The sequence below is a fragment of the Ursus arctos genome, unplaced genomic scaffold, assembly GCF_023065955.2.
Source record: "Ursus arctos isolate Adak ecotype North America unplaced genomic scaffold, UrsArc2.0 scaffold_17, whole genome shotgun sequence".
Lineage (NCBI taxonomy): Eukaryota > Metazoa > Chordata > Mammalia > Carnivora > Ursidae > Ursus > Ursus arctos.
The window spans coordinates 279,547-305,095 of NW_026622841.1; the positions used below are offsets into that span (position 1 = coordinate 279,547).

The window sequence follows — 25,549 nt, forward strand, 5'->3', positions numbered from 1 at the left end:
TCACGTCGGCGCGAGCGCGCACGCTCACGTCGGCGCGAGCGCGCACGCGCCGTCCAGCACGCCTCCACGCCGGGAGGAACCGCAGCGCGGGACGCTCTAGTCGGCAGAGGTGTGGGCCAACGGAGTTGGAAGGCCGGGAGGGACGGGAAGGGACGGGGAGGAAGGGGGCGGGAAGCAAGAGGAGACGCCCAGGGGTCTCTGCGCCGGAGCTGGGGTCTGCGGGGCGTCCTCTCAGTCCCGTCCCCCTTCCAGGGGTAGGGCTTAGGAGTAGGGCTGGGCGGGGAGGCGAGGTCCCCATGGTCCCGGCCCCTCCCCGCAGTGGGACCGAGGGGAGCATTCGGGGTCGACCCCCAGGGGTCTCCGCGCCGGGGCTGGGGTCTGCGGGGCGTCCTCTCGGTCCGGTCTCCCTTCCAGGGGTAGGTCTCAGGGGTCGGGGGACTGGGGGGACTAGGTCTTCTTGGTCCCGGCCCCTCCCCGCAGTGGGACCGGGGTGCGCGGGAGGGGTGACGCGCAGCCCCGCGCCCCCCTTGCCCAGCAATCCGCCGGAAGGAGCCGGTGCGCGCAGTTCTCCTCGCAGACCCCCGGACCCGCCCCCGAGATGTCGTATATGCTCCCACACTTGCACAACGGCTGGCAGGTGGATCAGGCCATCCTTTCGGAGGAGGACCGCGTGGTGGTCATTCGCTTTGGACACGACTGGGACCCCACCTGTATGAAGATGGACGAGGTGCTCTACAGTATAGCTGAGAAGGTAACGCAGCTCGGCCGCTGCGCGTGGCATTCCGGGATCAGCCTGGGAATTCGTTGTGGTCAGTCTCCTCCGCCTGGCCAGTCGGCAGGGGAGTTCAAAGTGAGATGCAAGTGCGTCCAACGCTCCTTGCTCGCGCCTTAATTGCTAATGCGCAGCGCGCTGAGCAAAGAGAAGAAGCGGGGTTCATCTACGCGTTCTTACCTTGCGGTGGGAGGATGTGGTCCCCAAGATTGTACACAATAGCTTCTGCCTTTTTCTGGGAGAAGTTCCGTAGATCTTCAGGTTTTAAAGAGGTTCATGAGTCGTCCTCTGCACTGCCATGAACAAACACACTTAGAGACCTTGGCAAGGACGATGGAGTTCACTTAAATAGCTTAGTTGAAAAGGGCTGTCCATGTTTGGTATCTTGTCTCTTGTGTTTGAAACAGAACATTCCTGTTAATCGGATGGTAAACCCTGTTCCTTTTCTTCTCGTCTTTTCCCCTCCACCCTACCATACTCTTTGTAAGTCACTTGTTTATAGCTTCGAGTGATTCAGTTGCAGGAGATGTTAGAAGAAAATAGAATTTAATATCAGTACTCTGGCTTGTCAGTGGTGCTTGTTTGCTGATAAGGGAAGTGCTGTCCTTGGCACTTTTATATAACCAGGAGCTTAGTGCTTTTTCTGCAGTTTCTTCATGGTGATTTTAAGGTAACTTTAATTTGGATTTTTGCAATTGTAGCAATAGGACAAAGAGCAAATATATTAGGGTGTTAAAATATCTAGCTTATTGATATTCCGTAAATCATTTGAGAAGCCATTTTAATGAAGAGTAAAAGTAATGGAAACATTGAAGCCATGCTCTATTTCAGAGGAATAAGGGGTTAAAATAACGTCTTTTGGTAGAATAACAGATGTAAGGATATATCTTGTATTTAGGAAAGAAGAAACTGTCTGACCTTCCGGGACATCTGGCCGACTCAGTCAGTAGAGCGTGAGACTCTTGGTCTTGGGGTCGTGAGTTTGAGCCCCACATCGGGGTTAGTTTACTTACAACAAACAACTCTTTGACTGTCCATTGCTTATTTTTACTATCTCCTATTTGGTAGGAGAGGCAAGGTGAGGGTTAGGGGTGGTGGCCTTGGGGACACTAGAGACCGTTCTTTGTGTCAGTTACCGTGGGCATCACTTGGGATACTTGGTGAAGTGCATCTCTGAGGTTCTGATTCTGCTGGTCTGGGGTGAGGTCCAGAAACAGCCCTTTTAAGAAGCTGTCCTGGGAATTCTGATGTTACTTTCAAAAACCCCTCAGCGGCGGTCAGGATCACAGTAGGCCTGCTGTGGTTACCAGTCATTCCCTTCCTCAGGGAGTTTGAGGAGGTGCCTGGGGAACTCAGGAGAGCAGCAGTTTCTTGACACTGGGGATCCTCCCAGTTGCGGTCAGAAGTCATAAATAAAGTGGTGCCAGGAAATAATTTATGCGTTGCTTGGGTTATGGTGGTCGAGGGCAGATACTGCCAAGGTCAGTGAAGAACTGCCTACGAGCACTTTTCTGGGAACCACATTGCTGCTCTGTTACTTTTGAAATAAATTAGGGTGTGTGTTCTGAATTCTGCGTTGCAGGTGGTGGCATAAACACCAGGTGATGACCAGCTCCTGCTGCCCTCAGCACAAGGTCAGGATGCTTAGAGATGGAGGGTCATTTGGCTCTTCATATCTGAGCAAAACCAGCAAAATGCTCTTAGCTAGGAGACAAGATTTTGTGTGTTAACGTAAGCTTTTAGGGACTTTTATAGGAGTTCTTTTCTCATCCCTTTATGTCAGTTATTATAGACTGAATCACTCTATCGTTGGTGGACGCACTCCTTTTTGGTATTGAACCTGTTGATAAGAACAGCTTAACTGCGCTCACTTCGAGTATTTTTCTTTTTTTTTTTTTAAGGTACTTTTTCTTTTGTCCAAAAATTTGGATTTCTGTTCAATAAACTTAATAAAATATTATATAGTATAGTTATTAAAAATGCAAACTTCAAACGCATCACAAGATTATTGCTTTATTTTCTTCTTAGGCAAAATATGAGTTTATAATTCTGGAAGCCCTTTTTGGGAAAGCTCAAGACGAATTTTTGAAATTTAAGGTTTTAGTATAAAGAACAACTTAACTCTCTATTTAAAAATCTCCCTCTGCAGAAATGGCAGATAGTGGGGGATCTTCCTCATCTTGTTACGAGCCCTGTTTGGATACCCCAGCTGTTTTAAAGTGAGTAAAAGTTCCACTGTTCAGGCTGGACTTGATTCGATTGTTTCTCCTGGAATGTGGTGTGTTGACGTGATGCTTTGACAGTGCTGGCCTCTCAACCCTCACCTCATGCTGGGTTAGTTTTGAGCTGCACTGAAGATGTAAGAGATGTGCGTGACGATTTCACAGATGTCTGGAATTTGGTACAGCGATAATAACAAAGCGTCCTGTTCGGCAGCTGATCTTATGCACAGCCTCAAAGAGAGAATGTTTGTGTACCTCTGAGCTGTCTTGCCGTTTTGTAGGAAGTTTGTCACAGCTCATTCCATGATGGGAAAGAATAAATGGAACGTTTAATTTTTATGTGTTAAAAAAAACCATACAAATAGAGTTTAAAATATGCAAAACCTCAATGTTATCATTGACTCATGATCACACATGCTAATAAAGTTGTATATAAGACAAATATATGTATGGAACTTTTGGAAATGATTTTAAGGGATCATTCTTAAGCATTGCATAAAGTAAATTGAACCTTAGGGAAGTTGATGTTCAGTCAAGTGAGGTATCTCATAAGGGCCAAGAAAATGCGTATGTTTGCTCTGGGTTTGTGTGTCGGTATGACAACCTTGGAGCTCGCAGCAAGCTATGAGGGCAGTGTGGAGTGCTGGTTAGCAGTGGGCAGCAAGCTAGCTCCTGCTACTCACTCCCTATATGACCCTAAATAACTTGTCTCTGTGCCTCCGTTTACTCATCTGTAAGAAAGAGACAGTGTGGGGCGCCTGGGTAGCGCAGTCGTTAAGCGTCTGCTTTCGGCCCAGGGCGTGATCCTGGCGTTCTGGGATCGAGTCCCACATCGGGCTCCTCGGCTGGGAGCCTGCTTCTTCCTCTCCCACTCCCCTGCTGTGTTCCCTCTCTCGCCGGCTGTCTCTCTGTCAAATAAATAAATAAAATCTTTAAAAAAAAAAAAAAAGAAAGAAAGAGACAGTAGTGCCTAACCCATAGGGGAGTCGTGAGGATGGAGTTAATAGAACAGACTTCCGGAACACTTCTCTCACATAGCAAGTCACATATTCCATAATCACTAGCCACTGTTACCAGCATCATCATTCACATCACAAAATTTGCAGGAGTTGTTGTGATAGAGCTAATCTGGCAAATAGTTTGGGAAAATAAAGTTATCATGCAGTATTTTGATGGTTTCGACATGAATTACCTAAAAATTGGTTCTTCAGAAATAAAATACATAGTAGCCAGTAACAGTCCAGAACATGTTTTTCCAGCATATGAGGTGGATTCTTAGCTGGAGGAGGAGCTCTGTTCAGAAGGTTGGAGTGGTGGTTGGTACCCTGGGCTGGCCTTCAGTCTCCATGATTCACTTGAGTTACTTTCACTTGCAGATTTAGTGGCATGTAATGCAGAAGGACTGCTGAACAGCTTAGTCAGTGACTTGCTGAAGAAAAAGGGGCGTGCTTATAAAATGTGTAGGCAACAGGTCTGGAGAGGGTGTTTACTATTACAAATGATCAGAATAATATATACATTAAGAAACAACTTGATAATAGAAATGAAATTTGTACATAGAGTTCTTGGTTTTTAAAAAATACTGGTAACAACCAATTAAAATTACTGCAAATTAGCAGAGAAAATACTACTTTAGATATAGAAGACTTATGCAAATAAGTTTAAAGTACCATTTAAAAAGATGACTCCCATGGATAGAGAGGCAAAGAACCTTAAAAAGGAGGAAATTCTAATGGTTAAGTAAACTTGAGACCCATACACATTAAAATAGTGCACTGTTGTCTCAGGTCTATCAGAGATAAAAAGGTATTTATTGTGGTGTAGAAAAGTTAATACTGATGTCCTTTTAGAAAGCAGTTGGGCATTGTATGAAAAGTCTTAGGAACTCAGCCCCCACCTCTTCAGTAGGCAGAGCTTTGTGCTTCACAAGATTTTTGCTATAATTTCTAGCAAAACTGGAAGCAACGACGATGTCTAATGGTAGGAGAGCGTGGTGATGACTGTAATGTCTAGCTTCTGAGCACTTAGACAGTCACCTTGCCGTGTAGGAAACACCCCTCATGTGGTCCTCATGACAACTCCTGAGGTAGGTATGCCAAGTAATTTGTCCAGACTTGGAAATGGACAGTTGGGATTTGAACTGGGAATGTCCTCTTCACTGGATGGAATATTATTTGGCCGTTAAAAGTGATTTTCTAAGCTTTTTAAATACCGTGGGCATTTGTTAATGATGTCAGCTGGAGAAAGCAGAATGTATGTGATTCCCTCACATGTGAACATGTGGGTCCAGGGAAAGGGAAACACTTCTCACTGTAAGACACTCATATTCTATTAATTGTATTTGTCATGTATTTTTAAGTTCTATAACTTGTTTAAAAAATACTGGGCTGGAGCACCTGGTTGGCTCAGTTAGAAGAGTGTGCAGCTCTTGATCCTGGGGTCATGAGTTCAAGCTCCATGTTAGGGGTAGAGTTTACTTAAAAAAAAAATACTGGGCCGGACAATGGAATGAAATGATTTTTCCATTCCATTTCTATATTTTCAAGGTGAACATTTTTTAATGGAGAAAATATAGTAGACACCTAGCTTCATTTCAGGCTTATAGTTAACCACAGATTCCTTTATGGGTGTGAAATGTTCAGGCAAAATAGTTCAGACCTTGTGGAAGGCGTCATGGCAGAAGCCACGTAGCCCATGTCGGGAGAAGCTTGGGCAAATGGAAGCTTTTCCAGAGGAAAGAGACTGGCGGGGTGGGACAGAGTTGAAGGAAGGCCACTCGGTGCCACCCAGCTGGACGCGTGGTCCCTTCCTCTGCAAGTGCTTGAGCTGCAGGAGCTTGAGAACCTCTGTCAGGAGCAAGTAGCACCAGACTGTCTCTGAAGGCCGGTCTGTTTGAACTCTGAACTCAGGATTACATAATTAAGCTCATGCTGTCCAAAAACACATTTTTAGCGCCAACAATGTGTTTCTAGCATTTTGAAATACAAGTTTATTGTTAAAGTTTATTCAGTAAACATCTAGTACTGTATGAGTCAGGTGCTGTTTGGCTCTGAGAACACATCGGTAAAGACAGCGGACGTGGTTCTGAGCCTCAAGTTTGTCTGCAGAACCATAATGTAATTCATATGGAGGGGAAGGAAAGAGTTAAGTACTAGGGTGTCCCTTGATTGTTTACTTCTTTTTTTCTTTTTAGAGAGCTAGCGGTGTGGGAGGGGGAGAGGGTCAGGGAGGCTCTCAGGCAGACTCCCTGCTGAGCATGGTGCCCAACACAGCTCGGTCTCAGGACCCTGAGATCACAACCTGGGCCGAAACCAGGAGTTGGACGCTCAACCCGACGGTGCCACCCAGGCGCACCTGTTTATCTTACTCCTGAATGAGCTACAGTTTTCTTCCTCATCGTTGGAGGCAAAAGGAAATAGGGCCTGCTCTTAAAGTCTCACTATAACAACCAGCATTTATAGTGTGAAAATTATGTGATATCATTGAGTTGGGATAGTTGAATGTCCTCAGATATAACGTAGATGAGATATATTTTGGTTACTTTTAAGAGGATGTGGTTTCTTGTGTCGGTTTCTGCTTTAACTTGGAGGTTTGGGGGTTCGAGGAACCAGAACCAGTTGGCTAAATAATTCGCATTGAGTCAGAAAGGTACCTTGGGCGTCCGCTGGATTGGCAGCTTATGGTTTAGGAGGCAGACGTACGCCTGTTTGTTTGGTTATACTATCATGTTAATATCTATAATCTTAAATTACAGTATCTTTGTTTTATATGTAAAAAGTAATAAAGTATCTGTCCTTAGTGAAATTCAGAAGGTCAAGAACTCGAGGGTCACTTTTGCCAGGAAAGCCCTACAGAGGAGCGTGCTGCTGTCTGAGGGGCTGTGGTGACGTGAAAGGAACACTGTGCACAGAGGCTGTTTGGGCCAGTGGTGCACAGCCACGTCACTGCACAGCTGCTTTCTCTTCTCTCACCGGGGAGAGAGGGAATTGGGGGTGGCCAGGGAAGGCCCTGCTCTACAGCTGAGACCCTCAGTGGTGTCCCCCTTTTCATAGCCAGGCTCCTTGCAGGGCCTGTCCGTACTTGATGCCTTGTGTTGGTCTTGCACGGTCACTGATGACCTTCCAGTAGCCAGAATCACAAATGCCCACAGGCTTTGTCTGACATGGGCTCTCTGGTACTTGACCCAGCTCCCTCCTTGGATGGGTCCCTTGACTTGGTTTGTGAGTGTGCCTCCCTGGCCAGCGCTTTTCTGCCCGTGGCTCTCCAGCGGGCTGGCTGGGCCGGCCACTGTTGGATGCAGACGGCAGTGGTGTCCAGAGCAGAGCCATGCCAGCATTACTTGTAAGACCTTCTCTCCAGACGCTCCTTAGTTTTCTCGAGTCCCCAGCCCCTCCTTACGTGGAAACAAACAAGTCAATAACCAGAACTTAGGCCTAGAAGGACTCTGTCTGCGTTTCCAGGCTCACGTTCCACCTCTAACCCCGCGTCCCAAACGCTGCCTCTGCCCTTGCCTTGTCCTTTCGGGCATCTGTATCTTGCACATGCAGCTCTTGTAGCCGGGCACATTCCCCACCCCCCCAGGGCCTCCTGCCCCCCTTGGGCAGACTAATTCCTTCGACACCTGGGTAGGGAATCCCATCCAGAGGTTGGGCTTTAGAGCCAGACTTGGTGAGTCTCAGCTTTCCCACTTGCTTCCCCGTGCAGCTCAGAGTCACTTAGTCTTTCTGAGCCTTAATTCCATTGTACACAAAATATTAGTAATGTCTCTATTTGGGGGTGTTGAAAGAATTACAACTAAGGAGTGAGGAGTGCCTTGCACAGAATGGGCTCTCAGTCTGTGGTGAGGGAAGAACATGTTCCAGTTTGGGGTTAAGTGAACTTGACATGACACTTTGCATCTGCTAGAGTTCAGATTGGGGGTTAGATAGACCAGAGAGAATGAGAAGGCAAAGGAGATGCAGACTTGTATCTTTAAACAAGTTACTTTTATTTGATTGCCTTCTGATTATGAAATGTCTATTGGTTTGAGTCCTTGTGTTCCTTAAAATTTTTTGCATACAATAGTTTGCTCTTGCTCACAGATTTACCTCAAGCACCTAAAACAGTGCCTGGCGCTTCATGCTTCCCGAGTGTTGTTGAGGGGATGGGTGAGTAGAGAGTACTTTGAAATTTGCTGTAGTTCACATTGTGACTTGGGGTGTCCGATTTGTCACGGGCAGGGCTTCGGTTCAATAAATGACGTTGGGAGGTTAGTGAGAACCATGCAGTAGCTAAAACTCCCGTGGTTAGTTCTTGTGTGCTGAGGCTGACAGTCCCCTGGAAGTGCAGTTCAAGGCCTCTTGGAGGGGCAGGAAGAGGGGGCTTGAATTTGCAAAGTGGCAAAGCGAATCCGTGGAACACAAGGTGCCAGAGGTGGATCTTGGAGGAAAAGTTTTGGGGACTGTGGAGTGGACTGCAGTAATAATTTGTAAATTATTGTTAGTCCTTTACGATTCTTGGTTTCTGGAGAATTATCAGTAAAGCAAAACCAAAAAACAAAACAATAAAATTTTTTGCATATAATAAAAAGGACAAATTTGTGATTCTACTTTTTTCCTCAAGTACAAAATTTATAGCCCTGCCCATTTGATTTTTAGACTAATTGAATATTTACATAGTGATTCCATAAGTTAATATTTAATATAATAATTGTTATTGGTATTTGTACATCGGTCAACAGAGCAAGGCATTGAAGGGATAAACATGAGTCAGGCTTACTGCCTGACCGTCTTGTGTGTGTTTATACACACGATTTTATAGTCTTCTGTGCTGCAGTTTCTGTTTTATTTTTAAATAAAATCAGAATACAGTTGATTAGTTAACCATGAAAATAGTACTGGGTTTTGGTGACCACAATCTCACTGTTGACACAGGAAACCAGGGTTTCAGGAATGTGTTCAGAGATTGGGATCAACCATACAACCATATAAAGGAGTTGCATTAAGGCTTTTTGGAAACAGTGTGTAGACCGCGGGCACATGGCGGTGTCAGCGCCCTCACACAGAGAGCTGGTGCTTGAGGGTTTGTGAGGCTTTCCCCTGACCAGTGCTGTGGGGCAAAAGGAGTCCTCATTAGATGTCAACTTTTTTTGGTGATGGTGGCTTAAGTTTCTATGTTGAGTATTTGTTAATAGCCCCAAAAGCAGAGAGGAGGGTAGAGTGAACCCCTCTGGGCCTATTGCTCAGGTTCAACAGCTCCCAATACTTTGTCAGTCTTGTGTTACCTGACCCCTGACATTTTTTATGCTGCAGTATTTAAAGCAAATCCAAGGAACCACATTATTTCATCTGCAAATTATATTCAGAATTTTAGCATTAGTTTTGTATGTGTTTCCTGGGGCTATAATAACAGAGGCATTGAAAACTGGGCAGAGAAAACAACTGAAGTCTGTCATCTCACATTCTGGGGGCCGAGAGCCCCAAACCAAGGCATCCGCAGGGCTGCACAGCCTCTGAAACCTTTTAGGGAGAATGCCTCTGTGCATCTTCCCTGCTATGGGGTCGTCCGCCATCTTTGGTGCTCTTGGCTTGCAGGTATCTCGCTCCCTAAAAGTCATCCATGGCTGGTTCTCTAAAGGACACTGTCCGGAATGGCCGGTCCCATCCTAGCTGATGACATCTGCAAGGACCCTCTTCTAGATAAGGCCACATTCTGAAGACTGGGGATTAGAACTCCAGCGTGTCTCTGCATGGGGGACACTACTCAGCCCACAACATGCAGATTGGTGTAAGCTTCCTGGAAGGCATTGAGACAGTGTTTATAAGGGCCTTTAAAGGGGCGCCTGGGTGGCTCAGTCGTTGAGTGTCTGCCTTCGGCTCAGGGAGTGATCCCCGTGTTCTGGGATCGAGCCCCGCATCAGGCTCCTCTGCTTGGGGCCTGCTTCTTCCTCTCCCACTCCCCCTTGCTTGTGTTCCCTCTCTCGCTGGCTGTCTCTCTGTCAAATAAATAAATAAAATCTTAAAAAAAAAAAAAATAAGGGCCTTTAAAATGTCACATCCTTTGTTGTAAAGATTCTATTTTAGGAATTCATCTTTGGAAATAATGAAATATGTACACAGATTTAAGGGTAAGAATGTTTATAGGTGAATAATTGGTATTAATGAAAAATCTGAATTATTTTCATGAAAGATCAGAAAATAATGGAAGAATGGTAAAGTAATGACATAACCATTTGATAAAGTATTATGTAGCCATAAAAACTGTGTTTGGGGAAAATATATAATTTGTATAAGAGAATGTCCATAATTAAAGCAGGATATAAGATACTATGATCTGATCATATTTAAACAGCATAGACAGATTTATATGTGTGTATATATAACAAAAAAAATGGGAAAGAATTTGCTAAAAATATATTTGTAGCAATTAACTCTGGTGGTTGGGATTGGAGGTGATGCTATTAATAGTTTTCTGAGTTTTCTAAATCCTGTCTGATGAACTTGGAATTAGTGAAAAAAATGAAAGAATATTTGTTATACGCAATATTACTTGGAGTACTAGTCTATTAGTATTTGCAGTGTTTAAACTAAGTGGGAGGAATGTATGGCTGAATTCCAAAGGCATGTTTGAAGGCCGTTGTTGATTGTGTGCAATTAAGTATTTGGAAAAGTACAGATTTGGGGAAGTTCGTGTGGATTACTACTAGATCAGCATGACTAATGTATCTGGGCATTTCTGCGGGAGTCGCGTAACTGGCTGTTCTGGGAGCATTAGAGCAGGTGTGACAGCCAGTTGTCAGGACCCCGAACGGCTTGAATCGTCTTCCTGTGTGTTAGCGCTCCTGGGAAAAAATGCTGGGGAGTTGGTTTGAAATTGTCCTCTTATCCACAAAGTCCTGTGTTTGTTTTTAATGTGCTTTTACAGAATAAAAAATTGATGTGTTATTTTATAGGGTTCTTTTCACTCTCTTACTTCTAGGTTAAGAATTTTGCAGTTATTTATCTTGTGGATATTACAGAAGTGCCTGACTTCAACAAGATGTATGAGTTATATGACCCGTGCACTGTCATGTTTTTCTTCAGGTACGTTCTCCTAAAGTTAGCACCTCAGTTGGGTATCGTTGGTTTGGGAGTTTGATGTAATCAAGATGTCTTCCCATCTGATGGCATTTATGTAATAAAGTTGAGTAACATCATGAGTTGAAAAAAGTTGTGTTGTGGAGATTTAATTCGGAAAGAAATCACCATTTGGCATTGTTTTTACTTGTCAAAATTTCTGTTTATTGTTACTGCAAAGGCTGATAAGTAGCAATACTTAAGCATTAGACATACCCCGTTCCTAAGTGGTAAGGGTGTCTGGGTGGATTGTCCAAGGTGTGTATTGGCTTTATATTCTGTGTAACAGATCCGCACGGCGTTGGTGGCTAAAAACAGCACATTTATGAGCTCACGTTCTGTTGCTCGAAATTCAGGCAGGCTCGGTGGGTTTCCTCTTGGGGTTCCACGAGGCCACAGTCACGGGCTGGGCCCTTATTGGGGCCGTCAGTCAGGGAAGAACCCAGGCTCATTGGGTTGTTAGATGAATCCAGTTCCCTGTGGTCATGGGTCTGAGGTCACTGACTCCTTGCTGGCTGTGTGCTGGGCCCTCCCTGCTCCTGGAGGCCCTTCTGTCTCCACAACCCGCACCATCTCCGCAATTTCCTGTTCTGCTTCTATGAAGCTGAGAATGGCACAGACTCACCCAAATAATCCAGGATTATCTCCTTATTTTAAAGTCTGGGACATCTGCCAGACTCCATTTCTCTTAACGTCACTGGTGGTTGGTGTCTCATCACATCACAGCCCCAGGGATGAGGGCAGGAACTTCGCGGGGTTGGATTGAGGATTTTGTCTACCACAGTGTGCCCTCTGGCCCCAAAGATTCACATCCTTCCCATATGCAAAGTCAGCTCTGGATGAGGCTTCTTAGGCTCCTGGACACCCCTTGTGTGTGGCCCCAGCTCTGCCAGCACACATCATGGTACAGCTTAGGAAACAGGTCTGGTTTCTCAAGGGGGCTCACGCCCCAGCCCTGGGAGGGTTCTGCCCAGGCTTTCTGCCTTTTCCAGGAAAGGTGAATGCAGCGGGGCCATTTTTCAGCCTACCTCAGCCAGTAGCACTTCGGGGCTCCGTCATCTCATCTCACTGCACCGTCGGCCCCTGCAGCCCAGGTCCCTGTCCTTTCGCCTGCGAAGATCAGAAGGCACCCTCACTAGTGGCTGAATGTTCGGATTTGGGGGCTTTCCTGGGCTCAGCACAAGGTCCTATGGCCTCTTCCACGTCTCTGTGCCGTTTCTGCCTTGTGGCTTCTTCTGCCATCTGGAGGGGCTGAGAATGAATTCTTTCTCTTAGCGGTTCTTACGCCACATTGTCGTGACCGTCCACAGCAGGGAGAAAGCAGGCAGCCTCTTCAAGACTTGGCTGGACATTTCCTCAGGTATACATCCAGGTGCATCATTACAACTTCTGCTTTCCACAGAACTGCAGGACAGTGTCCCTGATGTCCTGCCACTAAGGAACAAGGGCCCTTTCCTCCATCTGCAGCAGCGCATTCCTGGCTTCCTTTGGAGCCCCACCAGCCGTGCTCCCCAAGTCCGTGCTTCTACGAACAGGCTCTTCAAGGCAGTCTAGGCCTTTCCTGTCGTGCTGCTCAAAATTCTCCCCAAACCCTTCAGGTGCAACTCGTGGGAGCCATCTGGGGTCCAGCCTCCCGCTGCCTGTGGCCAGCCCAGCCGAGGCACAGCGGACGCTGTGGTGGAAGAGGAGGCTGCAGAAAGAAGGCGGGGCAGTGCTGCCGCACACCGTGGATGCTGGTTTGTTGGGTCTGGCGCTGCTCTCAGAAGAGAAGACGAACCCCCTTCCGCTCTTTCTGTGACCCAGAATTCTAAGACAAGGCGCATCAGTCCTTGAGTTAATTTTTTCGCCAAATGCATATATTGAGTCCTGCCAGGTTTCGTGGTCTAGCGCCAGGACATCAAGTCAAATGACACAGGGTTCCTGCCATCACCGAACTTCACAGATTGGCAACAGCTGAGTAAATGAGCAAAGGGAAACAGGTGCCAGAGGACGGGTATTTATAGAGACACAAGTACTGAGTCAGGGCAGCGGGGAGCTGAAGGACAGCTGGAGGAAGTTGAGAATGAGCTCGTGCGTTCCGGGGTGGGGCGGGGGGGGCGCACACGGGCATGAACAGGTCGTGTCGGGGACCCTGTAGGAACGTGGAGTGGCTGACAGGTGATGGAGGGAGAGTGGTAGCAGGGAGGGGCAGGGTCCAGACCCCCAGATTCCTGGGCCCGTGTGAGTATGTGGAATGTTATCCTGGAAGTAAATGTTGGCAGCAGAGGAAAAACATCAAATTTGCCTCTTGGATGCTCGCTCTGGTTGAAAGGCGGCCAGGCTGGAGACTTCAGGATGGAGTACTTCATTCTTGTAGAATGAAAAGTTCGATAAATGAAAACTAATCTTCAACAAACTTGGAAAAATTAGTGCGCCAAGGACAACAGGGTTAATATCTTTGTAAAGTACACATAAATTCATTTTTTAAAGTAGCTTCTTAAAAAACAAATTCGTGAAGTGTCATTTACTTCCCTAAATGTAGAAATGCAAAATACACTAATTTCACAATTAGGACTTTAATAAGGTTGTACACTAGGTGCTCAGGAGAGCACCATGAAAAAGTCATATATTGTGTTTCCCAGGTAAATTAGTGCAACCCTCTGGAAAACAATGTCACTTTCCAAGTGACTAACACTGTGTCCTGCAGGGTACCGTCCTGAGGGAGCAGCGACGCACGCAGAAAGGGCTTGCACCATGCGTGGTGTGTGTTTCTACAATGGTATTGAGGTTTCCATCTTCTAAATAGTGGCGGATCCTCTTGACTGTGTGTGTTCTTAACTGGTGTTTAATACGAGCTTGTGATGGTGGGAAACAAGGCATTTTTTTCATGGAACTCTTTTTTAGAAAGCTTTTGTGAGCATTGACCCCTGTCTCCTCTTTGCAGGAACAAGCACATCATGATTGACCTGGGCACTGGTAACAACAACAAGATCAACTGGGCCATGGAAGACAAACAGGAAATGATCGACATCATCGAGACTGTGTACCGGGGCGCCCGGAAAGGTCGCGGCCTGGTCGTGTCTCCGAAGGACTACTCCACGAAGTACAGATACTGAGCTCAGCCCAGCCTCCGTGCGCAGAAATGGTGTGGAGTCATTTTCATGTGGAAATAACGGAAACTATTTAAAGCCTTAGAGAAAGCGTCTGGAAGAGAATGCGAAGCTGAAGGAGTTGGAGGGTCTTTGCAGTGTGGGTCGCATGGCCTCAACTCTCTGCCTGCCCGGCCGTTGTATTTTTATATTAGCAAATATCTGTAAATACCTAGCTGAAATAAATAAAATATGCAGGGATAGAAAATCATAATTGCTTGTTTCCTGAGAAACTTGCCCTACAGATTACTGATTCTGGCAGGCCGAAATTACTTGTCATCTTTCCCATTGGGGTGGAATTCAGGTGTGTGTCCTGTGGGGCCACTGTGTTTGGTTTGCCTGGCAGTGGGGACCTGTGTGAGCTTCCCAGGGCTGCCGTAACAACGAAGCCCAGACTGGGTGACCACGGACATGAGCCGTCTTGCAAATCTAAGGCCAGAACTCCAGACCCAGGTGTGGTCAGGGTGGTTCCTTTGGGGCTGTGACTGAGAATCTGTTCCCCACCCCTCTCCCAGATTCTGCTAGTTTCTGGCAGTCTTTGGCATCCTTTGGCTTGATGCTTCACCCCGATCCTGGCCTTCATCTTCACATGGCCTTCTCCCTGTATGTGTGTCTGTGTCGAAATTTCCTCTTCTTATAAGGACACTGGTCATTGGAGAGGGCCACCCTGCAGCAGTATGACCTCATCTTAACTAATTACATCTGTGATGACCCTTTCTCCAATAAGGCACATTGTGCTGGGGATTAGAACTCCTGACATAGGTGGGCACCTGCGTGGCTCAGTTGGTGAAGCGTCTGCCTTCAGCTCGGGGTCCTGGGATCGAGTCCCTCATCGGGCTCTTTGCTCATCGGGGAGCCTGCTTCCCCCTCTGCCCTCCCCCTCCCCCCATTCTTTCCATCTCTTTCTCTTTCTCTCTCTCTCTCTCGCAAAAATAAATAAAATCTTTAAAAAACAAAAAACAAAACTCCCGGCATAGGAATTTACCAGGGGGGTGGGGGCACAATTCAACCCACAACAGAATCTAAAGTCTTGAGATCAGAAAGAATATGCACTCAGGGAAAAAGTGTCTTTTATCCTGTTATAAAAACAGTGCAATAAAATAATGATTCTTGGAATTTTCCTTTTAAATATAAAGAGTAGAAGTTGTTTCCTATTCCTCCTAAGACCGTATCTAATGTACTCAAGCAAGCTGTATTTCTGTAGAAACCATGGCCCTTCAGTACGTGCAGCTAGTTTCCGTATCACAGCAGCATGTCAGTGGGTGGTCGGGAGCTTCCCGGGAACATCTCGTGTGCACAGGCTCTGCTGTGGACACTCCGTTTTCTCTCAGGTGCTAGTGTCTGCTGTCCCGTGTGTGTCTCAGAATAGTGCCTGGTGGGCGCTCAGTGGTGGGAAAGCACTCCCTGTCGTGGCCTCATTGACTGACTGCGGTGGAAACACAAGCACAAACCAGACGTACGAACGAGAGGTGCCTTAAGTGGATTTAAAACTCAAATGCACATCCTCAGCGTTATTGCTCCAGCCTTAATTTTTCCATTTACAAAATAGGGGGTGTGATGCCATATCAAATGAGGGGCTAGTGGGAAAATCGTCATGACCCCAAGTACCTGGCATATAACAGACATTCATTATTCTACTTCTGACGTTTCTCCAAGATAGAAGAGCCAAGAATCACATGAAAAACTCACTATTATGGCTCATCAAGGAAACGCAAATCAAAGCCTGGAGATGCCACTTCACACCCACTGGTCCAATTATTACAAGTGTTGTCAAGGACGTGGAGAAATTGGAACCCTCATACACTGCTGGTGGAGAGGTGGAATGGGGAACCCTTTGGAAAACAGTTTGGCGGTTCCTCAAAAAGTAAAATAGGGAAACACCATTTGACCTAGCAATGTCAGTCCTAAGTATATACCCAAGAGAGCTAAACACATCTGTCCACACGAACTTGGACAGAACATCGGTGGCAGCATTATTCATAATAGCCAAAATGAGGCAACAACGTGCCATCCATCAGCTGCAGGAGGGATAAACAGAACGTGTTCCATCCGTACAGCGGAGTATTACTTGGTCATAAGAAATGAAGTACTGATGTCGGCTACAGCATGGTGAACCTTGAAAACATTAGGGTAAGGGAAAGAGGCTAGGCACTACATTTTGTATAATTGCATTTTTATGAAATATCCGGAATAAGCAAATTCATAGAGACAGAAAGTAGATTAGTGGTTGCTGAAGACGAGGGGGAGGGGGAAAGAGGGAGGTGATAGCTAATGGGAGGGGGCTTCCTCCTGAGATAAAACGCTGTAAGACTGATTATGGTGATGGTTGTACACAACTGTGGTTATACCAAAAACCACTGAATTGTATGTATTAATTGGGTGAATTGTATAGCATGTGAATTATATCTTATTGATAAAGCTTTATTAGCTGTTAACAAAAAAAAAAAGCAAAAAAAAATACACTCCACATTTGTAAATTTACCCCTGTAGTTACTGTAAGTTTGTTGTATTTATGAGTTTATATCTTATTATTATGTACCTACTGTCTACCTTGCCCTGAACTAAGTGATTTACAAGCCATTTTCTCAAATCCTTCCAACCACCTGCCAGGTAGATAGTTTGCAGAGAAGGAGACTCAAGCTTAGGTTGCCCGTGAGTTATGACTCATTCAGAGGACATGAATTCAAACCCAGATCTGCATGGCTCCTGAACCTCGCCTCATTGCCGCACCGTGTTGCGTTATTCAAATTGAAATTAACTGGTGCAGAAAGTATACCCATACCCCTGGTTCTCTGAGCACTGGATGACTTCTGTTTCCCATCCTCCCCAGGATGGTTTTTGTGCAAAGTCCAGGAATCAGTCTTGGCAGCTGACACAGAGGCAACAAGCCTCAGAGGCACAGAATAGATTCAGGGATGCAGTAAGTAATCCAGTACCCAAAGGGAACGGACACAGAGGAGATACGCAGGAGTGTATTGCAGCATTATTTGGAAATAATATTAGTCAAATGGAAAACAGAATTCAAAGGGTTGTTACACAGCTGTCGTGACTGAAGCAGAGCTACACACATCGACATAGACAGATTTCAAACTACTGGATGGAGAAGCTAGGTACAGAAGGGTACCATGGCATGATGTCATTTACTTACAGTTTTCAGACATTCAAAACAAGGATCAGAAACATTAAAACACCCAGCAGTTTTAGTAGATTTTTATGTGTGTTTGCAGTAGAGTGTTACGTGTGGGTCCCTGGGGTAGACGGCCTCTTTCCTACTGTTCTGAGCCCATGCAGAGAGGAAATGAGGAGTTTGGGGCACTGACAGAATCAAAGCCACACTACCCTAAAAACCACTCACCGATGTTAACAAAAACTGCACCCAGAGTTTGGTTCCTTAGGTTGCTCAGTTAAAATATAGGATGTGTTCCTGGCCTCACCAGGTTTCTTATCTGAAAGTTGAGGTGCTAGTTGGGAAAGTTTCATGTCTTTGAAAATCAGAATGGGGAACTTTGGGAGGACTCACTTTATATAGATGTCATTTTGAATAGTTTTTTCTACATCATTTTTATTAATGGCTTTTAAAATACATGTGGTTTTAGTATTCCTTTGTGGCATTTTTACACTCATCATCAAAAGCTACACAAAGAACACCAACAGCATCTTAATGAGATTTGTATTGCCTTGCACACTGTAGGGGGCGACACCCCACTGGTCTTCCCAGCCACTGCTGTAGCCCATGTCCTCCATCTGGCCTTGGATTTTCTTGTTCAGTAGAGTGGTTAAGCTCTCCCACATCTCCATGGACAAAAAGCACCACATAAAAGATTGCAAAGAATTTCGAAACTCTTGAAATTCATTCATTAATTTATTTTTTAAAGAAGTTTGAGTAGCTCCTGGGCCCCAGGGCTGAGCACAATCAATCTGGTTGCTTGCTGCCCTGTGAAGATGACTAAATGATCGTGTAAAAGGTGAAATGACAACTGTGATAGTCAACAGGTAGAGTGCTAGGAGATCACATAAAAAGTAGATCTGACCCAGATGGGGATTCAGGGAAAGAATCTCTGAGGAAATTATTTCCAAGCTGAGGTCAGATATTAAAAAGCTAACTAAGTGGGTGTGTGGGTAATTGCATTCCAGAAGGGAACCTGCAGGAGCAAAGACCCACAGTGGGAGGGAGGTGGGCTTGTCTGGGAGCTGTGGTGTGGTTAGATGGAGAGGGCACAGGTGGGAGGCTTTGCCTCGGAACCAGGTGTGACATGATCAGATTTTAGTTCTGAGAAGATCTTTCTGTCCCCTTGGAGGAGCTAAAAGGAGATTTGGAAAAGAGTTAAAGGTCTATGGTGATAGATCAGGCAAGAGACCACGGTTGTAAAGAAAGGAAATTAAATGTGAGAATTTAAAACTTCAGACAATTGCATCCAGACTGCTGACTTACAAATTTAGCCCTTTATTATTAAACTTCATGTTTTCATAAGTTCCCAAAATTTGAGTTAAATGAGTTTTAAATTACAAGTATATGAATACAGCATTTGATATTGAATTCACAACATTTTACTTAATCTTTGAGTAGACGGCTTGCTACTAAAGTTTCATATTAATCTAGTTTATATTAGAATAACTGTGTTTAAGTGTATGTAAATCCATCTACTACTTTCCCTTTTTTTCTTATGGAAGCATTTTGATTTCTTCTAAATATATGTAACAGGGTACTGGAAAACAGCAATCCTTTATAAAAATGTTAGGAAGACGTTAAAACAGGTACAATATTATAAAATGCCAAATAACCTCTAAAGGTAGATGTCTGTGGTTTGAGTGAATAATTGAGATGTTAAATGTCAGACTAGGAAAGGGTATCAGCTTGGAACTTCGTTTAGAAAGAAGTTAGTATTTTTTTTGACAGCATAAATGTTTTTATTTCAGTTTTTAAGTAGGCTCCACGCCCAACGTGGGGCTTGAACTCATGACTCTGAGATCAAGAATCACATGCTGTACCAACTGAGCCAGCCAGGAGCCCCTAATGTTTTTATTTTCGTTAATAACTAATAGAAGCTTCCTCCCCTCCCTTTTTAAAAAAGATTTTATTTATTTATTTATTCTGAGAGAGAATGCAAGCAGGGGGAGGGGCAGGAGGAGAGGGAGAGAATCTCCAGCAGACTCCCCTCTGAGCGCAGAGCCCAGTGTGGGGCTCGATCCCATGACCCTGAGATCAGGACCTGAGCTGAAATCAAGAGTCAGACGCTGAACCAACTGAGCCCCCCAGGTGCCTAGAAGGTCTCTTTTCTACTTAGTTAATTTCTTAAAAATCCTGGCTTTTGAATTGTGATCTGTTATTAATGAGGACTCAAATCTGTTTGGGTTACTTCAATTCAATATCCACTTTAGTTTCTGCTGAAATTATAACAGCACCTAAGATGCTTCAAGATTTTTCACATAATCCAATGGGACCATCATGATTTTAAATCACCGAGAAGACTGAATTTAAATGATGCCATTTTAAAACTTTGAATTAAAAAGATAGACACGGGCGCCTGGGTGGCTCAGTCAGAGAAGCGTCTGCCTTCGGCTCAGGTCGTGACCCCAGGGTCCTGGAATCGAGCCCCACATCGGGCTCCCTGCTCAGTGGGGGGTCTGCTTCTCCCTCTCCTTCTGCTCCTCCCCCTGCTCGTGCTCTCTCTCGCTCTCTCTCTAATAAATAAATACAATCTTAAAAAATAAAAATAAAATAAAAAAAGAAAGACATGCACCCACTGTTGGGAGTATAAAGTGACGCTTCCTTTCTGAGATGTGTTTGACCAAACGTACTTGGCCTTCACACTTCTGACCCTAATGAAACGCGCACAGAATTCATGGTAACAATGCTCCTTCTAGCATTATTTATAATAGCAAGAAAGTGGGAGGTAACCTTGATGTCCAAGGGATAGTTACGGGAAAGTTTAAATTATTACAGCCATATGATAGAAGTCAGCCATAAAAAATATGAAAAGTGTATGAAATTCTCACATGGAAAAAATGTTTATGATATGAAAAGAGAACAGGATGTGAGATTATAAACAATATGACCAACCATGTATAAAATTGTGCACAGAACAATGTTTATAGTGGTTAATTCTAGATTACAGAATTCTGGGTGATTTTGACTTTTGTGTGAAGAATAACATTTACCTCAGATGCAGGAATAATGTTATTTTTTACAATGAGAGCCGCTTACTAGCCCCTTTGTAGATGATCACAGCTCTGTTTTACTTTGGCTTAGATAGGTGAATCAGACAATTATTTGATCGTCTCTATACGACCTACAAAGTAAGGGGAAGTGAGATCTTTGTGCTTGTCCTTGGTAACTAGCCCTATAGGAGCAAAGTGGGTGAGGTTGACCTCCGAACTGAGCACCGAGCTCCTGGATAAGCTGTTTTCTGGGGTTTTGTTTGGTTTGGAGAAGAATCTGTTTGAACTAGACAGATGAAAATGAGTCTTCCCAAACACTGTGTGACTGGAAAAGCTGAGTTGGAATGAAGTTATTTAAAAAGCAATCTCAATCAGAAAACAGCTTATGATGTTTTTTAAAAAGATTTATATAGAACTTAATTCAGGAAAAAAAATTGACCTAATGTAGCTTATGCTTTTCTCCCATGATTTATAAATACAAGATATACATTGAAAAGTTTCACAACCATCTTTGTTAATCACTTTCTGAATTATGTCTTATTGGATTGTTTGTTCTTTTAATCTTTCATTTTATTAGAATGAATTTTTAAGTAGTAAAAATCAGAACTCATGCAAATTATTATTTAAAAAGTACAGTTTTGATTTTATCACATTCTCAAGTGACTGGTCTACCGTTCTCAGGTCTGTAAGAAAAAAATTTGAAAGAGGTAATGGTTGATTTACATACCAATTAATGCACAGTTAAGTAACCTGGAATCCAGAGCTTTCAATAAAAATATAATTATTAAAACATCTGTGGATAGGAAAAATCCAGTATATAGAAGAGCATAAATGTTAAATGCTTTTCCTTTTCCACCGACGGAGTCAGTGTGGATTCACAACCGGAGGTGAGTAAACAGTGTGGACGCCTGAAACTACAGAACTCGACTCCTGCATCGACATTCCATCGCTGTGACTAACCAGCCCGAGTACTGGGAGAGAACACCTGGGACAACACGCTGCCTGTGCGTGGAATTAACTGCAGGAAAGGGGCCACAGTGTCGTTCAATGGGGACACAGACAAACATAGAGCGTTTCCAACATTTTGGGGTCACTGACTCTCCCTCCTCCCACTATCCCTCCCCACAACAGGAACACGGCTTTCCCCTCAAGTCCCGGCACAAGCCCTCTGTGAACCCCGACCTCGTGCAACCAACAGACACAGATTTATCCAAACATCTCGTGTATTTAGGTCTTTCTATTCATTTGAAAGGCAGGACCCCTTTTAAACAAACTTGGATATCTGAGCTCTCATGCTGCCTGCACATCAAACAGGGAGGTTTCCACATCCACTTAATCATTTACCTTGATGCCTAATATTTCATGGTTCTGACCAAATTTAAAACAGCAGCTGGGTCTGGGTGATGGAGGGATGGACCGGCTCCTGGGCTGCCACCCCAGCCTGCAGTGGGCAGTGTCTGCCCTCATGCCCCCATCTTATCACCAAATCAGCCCTGTGGGAGGAAGGCGTGGCTGGGAGTCTGGGGAGGTGGGAGGCCTCAGGGCAGGCGGGACGGGAACCCCGAATGCACCCTGGAGACAGAGTGCCCCCTGCAGTGTTTTGCAAACCCTAAGCTGCAGGACACGGCTTCCCGTTACCTTTTTCACCGGGAGACCAGATGGAGACATTTCTAAGTCGCTGGTAGGTGAACCAGCTCTGATTTAGCAGGTTAAGTATGGATCATTTGCCAGTGGACTTAGGATAACAGTTGTAAAAGAAAATGGGAAAACAAAGGCACCTAACTGTTCAATCAAAATATGCCTATATAATCAGAATATTATGGAAATAAAATATGGGTAAGTATCCTCATAAAATAAAGTTGTGTCTCTCCATATGTCACGTGGACATAAATCCAGTCTGAGACCTGAAGCCAAGCATACATTTGCCTCTTCAAGATTAAGTGCGATGTTTCCCTGGAAAATAAATGTTTGCATTGTGGGGGCCAGGGTGGGACCCTCAGGAACAACCATGAAATGGGTTGGGGGCTTAATGCACATGCATCTTCTTTAAATGGGACAGAGTCTCAAACAGAAACTACTAGTTATACTCCCCAATCTCTAATTCATCCTATCTTGTGTCTTGATTGAAGACCAGCTTGAGAGGTAGTGGTGAAAAGTAGTTTCATAAAAGCCAATTTTTAAATAATAGAGCTTGTCATTTAAAATGTACACTTTTTAAGGAATTATGATGAGGAATGTCCCAGTTAGTCTATTTAGAAAAGAGCCTTTGTAAATGCCTTTTATTATTCCTGAAGGTTTTCCATGCAGTACAAAGGCAGTAATCCCCAGTGAATGAATATGGGATTGTAGTTTTCAAGATGAAAGCAATCAAAAGATATGCAAAAGGCAAACATATTTAGTTTCCTAATGATGACCTTACCATCTGTTCTTTAATAGGATTTTCAATCCCAGCTTGCACCATTAGGTCATTCACATTCTTCTGTAAGTCCTCAATGCGATTTCCCATTTCTTCCAGTACGACGTCAAGGAAAATTGCACGTGGGGTCCAGAGCGCCAGCCAGAAGGTCCTGAAAGACCCTACTCCGAACAGCACCTACTCATCAAGGCACTGACACAAACGACCCCGCCGTGCAGCTTTTAACACGTGGGAGTCACACGCGGCAAGTACTAACCCTTAGGGTCAGTGCGACTAGACTGCTTCCCTGAGGTGTTTGTACTGTGTGTTTAACCTTTGACCGTGAGCTCGGTTCTGAACACTTGGCTCCCCCTGTGTGGATACAGACTCAGGAACATGAGATGGTCTGGTATGTTTAACTATGTGTTAACCAAACTCTAATGAGTATGTATATATAATGGAAATTGATTCTGTTTAAAACCAACTTTCCTGCAGTTTAATTTTATCATGTTTAAGAGTATTTTTTTCCAGAGAAAGACAATTATCATATGGTTTCACTCATTTATGGAACATAAGAACTAGGAAGATCAGTAGGAGAAGAAAGGGAAGAAGAAAGGGGGGTAAACAGAAGGGGGAATGAAGCATGAGAGACTGTGGACTATGAGAAACAAACTGAGGGCTTCAGAGGGGAGGGGGTGGGGGAATGGGATAGACTGGTGATGGGTAGTGAGGAGGGCACGTATTACGTGGTGCACTGGGTGTTATAAGCAACTAATGAATCATAGAACTTTACATCAAAAACTAAGGATGTACTGTATGGTGACTAACATAACATAATAAAAATTATTATTAAAAAAATAAAGTGTGAAAGCTGAAAACCAAAAAAAAAGAAGAAGAAGAAGAAGAAAGAAAGAAAGAAAGAAAGAAAGAAAGAAAGAAAGAAAGAAAAAGAATATTTTTTCCCTATGGGAACCCATCTACAAAATCAAAAGTTGAAGTAAATGGTTCCATATGGAAATACTTTTCATATAATTTCTAAGGAATGAATTTAATTGTGTAAAGTGAGCTCTAGCTTGCCAAATCTTAGGGCAGATGTTACCATTATCTGGATTTGCTTGAAGTGGAAACATACGTCCTATCGTATCTGAATTCATGTCTTAACAAAACAGTGAGAGGCTAAAGTTGCAGAAAAAAACAAAGGTGGGGAGAGCCATGTATAGTACCGTATGTTGAAGACCTTCCATATTATGTTGGGAAGTTTCTGATCGCTTGGTAGAGTATAAATGTTATTCAGCAGACTACCCAGATTTATTTAGGGCTTAGTGGAAATGCCCCACTGGGTAGTATTGTGCTTTGTGTCCTTGTATTTTATCATTGTCATACAAAATGCCCTGCATTGTATTGCCCTGTGTTTGTAAATGTCATACAAAAGGCTTCCTGTCACGCAGGAGTAATTGCCTGTGGATGGTAATTACTACTTCAGGGTACTGTGGAAAGGCACACATGTAAACACCAGGAAATCCTAGGTCAACAATTATCCACTAGTAGCAGTCAAAGAGCTATTCCATGATAATTCCAGAGTTCAAAAGCATCACAGTATTTGTTATAAGATAGAAAAGGATATTTCTGAGGGTTAAGGTTGTAGTCAGAGCTTGAAAATGTTCTTGAAGTTCCTGAAATAGATTTTCTGCCTGAAAAAATGAACCATAAGACAACTGAATGTAATATTTACTTTTTTTTGGTCTCTTGATGTCTCAAATTTAATTAAATTGGATCTATCGCCCCCCCCCTTTAAAAATATTTACTATTGATGCAAGGGTTTTAGCATCATGGAATAGAACCATCCTTATTTAGTTAGTTAGGTTTTCGGCACGGTGCCAAGGCCTTTCAATTCAAAGGGTAGGGAAAATCTTTTCAAAATAGTGCTGGCACAAGGAGATAGCCAAACACACGGGAAATAAGCAGCCCTGACCCCTTGCTCACACCGTACAGAAACACTAACTCAAAATGAGGGTGGTCACACACGCAAACGTACTCGGAGCTGTCAAACGTCCAGGAGGGAGCAGCCCAGCGTCCTGTAACTGGGTCCCTCAGGAAGTGCTGAGCAGCGCTGGACGCGCACGCGGACGGGCACCGCGCCTGCCCCACAGCCTGGGCTCCGGGCGGGTCATCAGCTGGGGAGGGGGTGGCCGACGCCGGGTGCGCTTACAGGAAGCCCTGCGTGTGCGCGGCTTTCGGGCACCGCGCAGGTCCCTGCTCACAACCGCGCCTTGTCTCCGCCGCGGAGCCGGCACCGATCTCGGACCTGCGTCTGCAGACCGAGCCCGCGGCGCCTTAACCAGCAGCCGTCTCCCCTGGGGGGGGTTCCTTTGCTTTTTTAACCGTTGTCAGAAAAACGTAGACTCAAGTGTGTACAACATCTAACGACTTCTTTTCAAGATGACAAACCAACCAGCCTCAAATGTGGCTTCGTGACGCGCCGCGTCCGCGTCTGATGCGCGAGCGCTTCCGGCAGATCCGAAGCCGGGAGGGGTGGGGGCGCCAAGGGCTTGCGGGGCGGGGGGCTGCCCGAGTTCCCCCGCCACGCCCACCACCCTAGCCACGCCCACCCACGACCCGCCCCAGTCCCGGAGGCAGCGCAGGTGAGGAGGCACCGAGGAGGGGAGGGAGGGGGCCCCACTCACCGCGTCCCGCAGCGCGTCCCCGCCGGCGGCTTTGGGTCCCCGCGCGTCCATGTCAAGTCGGTCCCGTGGGCCGGGGGGGCCCGGTGGGTCCCAGTG

At 45.0% G+C, this 25,549-nt stretch overlaps 2 protein-coding genes across 8 annotated transcripts; one reads left to right on the top strand and one right to left on the bottom strand.

The window, feature by feature from the left end:
- Nucleotides 1–19: 19 nt before the first annotated feature.
- On the top strand, nt 20–14,426 carry TXNL4A (thioredoxin like 4A). 7 transcript variants are annotated; one of them, XM_048218411.2, is made up of 6 exons: nt 261–416; nt 566–751; nt 1,671–1,771; nt 2,355–2,406; nt 2,922–2,991; nt 10,951–11,058. In XM_048218411.2, exons 1-5 carry the CDS (start codon nt 297–299, stop codon nt 2,988–2,990), a joined length of 528 nt encoding a protein of 175 aa, XP_048074368.1. In that variant the 5' UTR covers nt 261–296; the 3' UTR covers nt 2,991; nt 10,951–11,058. The 7 variants fall into 7 exon arrangements, with proteins under 7 accessions (XP_044239050.1, XP_044239051.1, XP_044239052.1 ...); XM_044383115.3 differs by lacking the exons at nt 261–416; nt 1,671–1,771; nt 2,355–2,406; nt 2,922–2,991 and adding exons at nt 20–109; nt 14,011–14,426 and having other exon boundaries at nt 10,951–11,054; XM_044383116.3 differs by lacking the exons at nt 261–416; nt 1,671–1,771; nt 2,355–2,406; nt 2,922–2,991 and adding exons at nt 37–109; nt 14,011–14,426 and having other exon boundaries at nt 536–751; nt 10,951–11,054.
- On the bottom strand, nt 11,229–25,549 carry HSBP1L1 (heat shock factor binding protein 1 like 1). The gene is made up of 4 exons (XM_026495959.3): nt 25,454–25,549; nt 24,394–24,460; nt 22,794–22,888; nt 11,229–13,436 (listed from the first exon to the last, which is right to left on the bottom strand). The coding sequence occupies exons 1-4, from the start codon at nt 25,502–25,504 to the stop codon at nt 13,362–13,364; spliced, it is 288 nt and encodes a 95-aa protein (XP_026351744.2). The 5' UTR covers nt 25,505–25,549; the 3' UTR covers nt 11,229–13,361.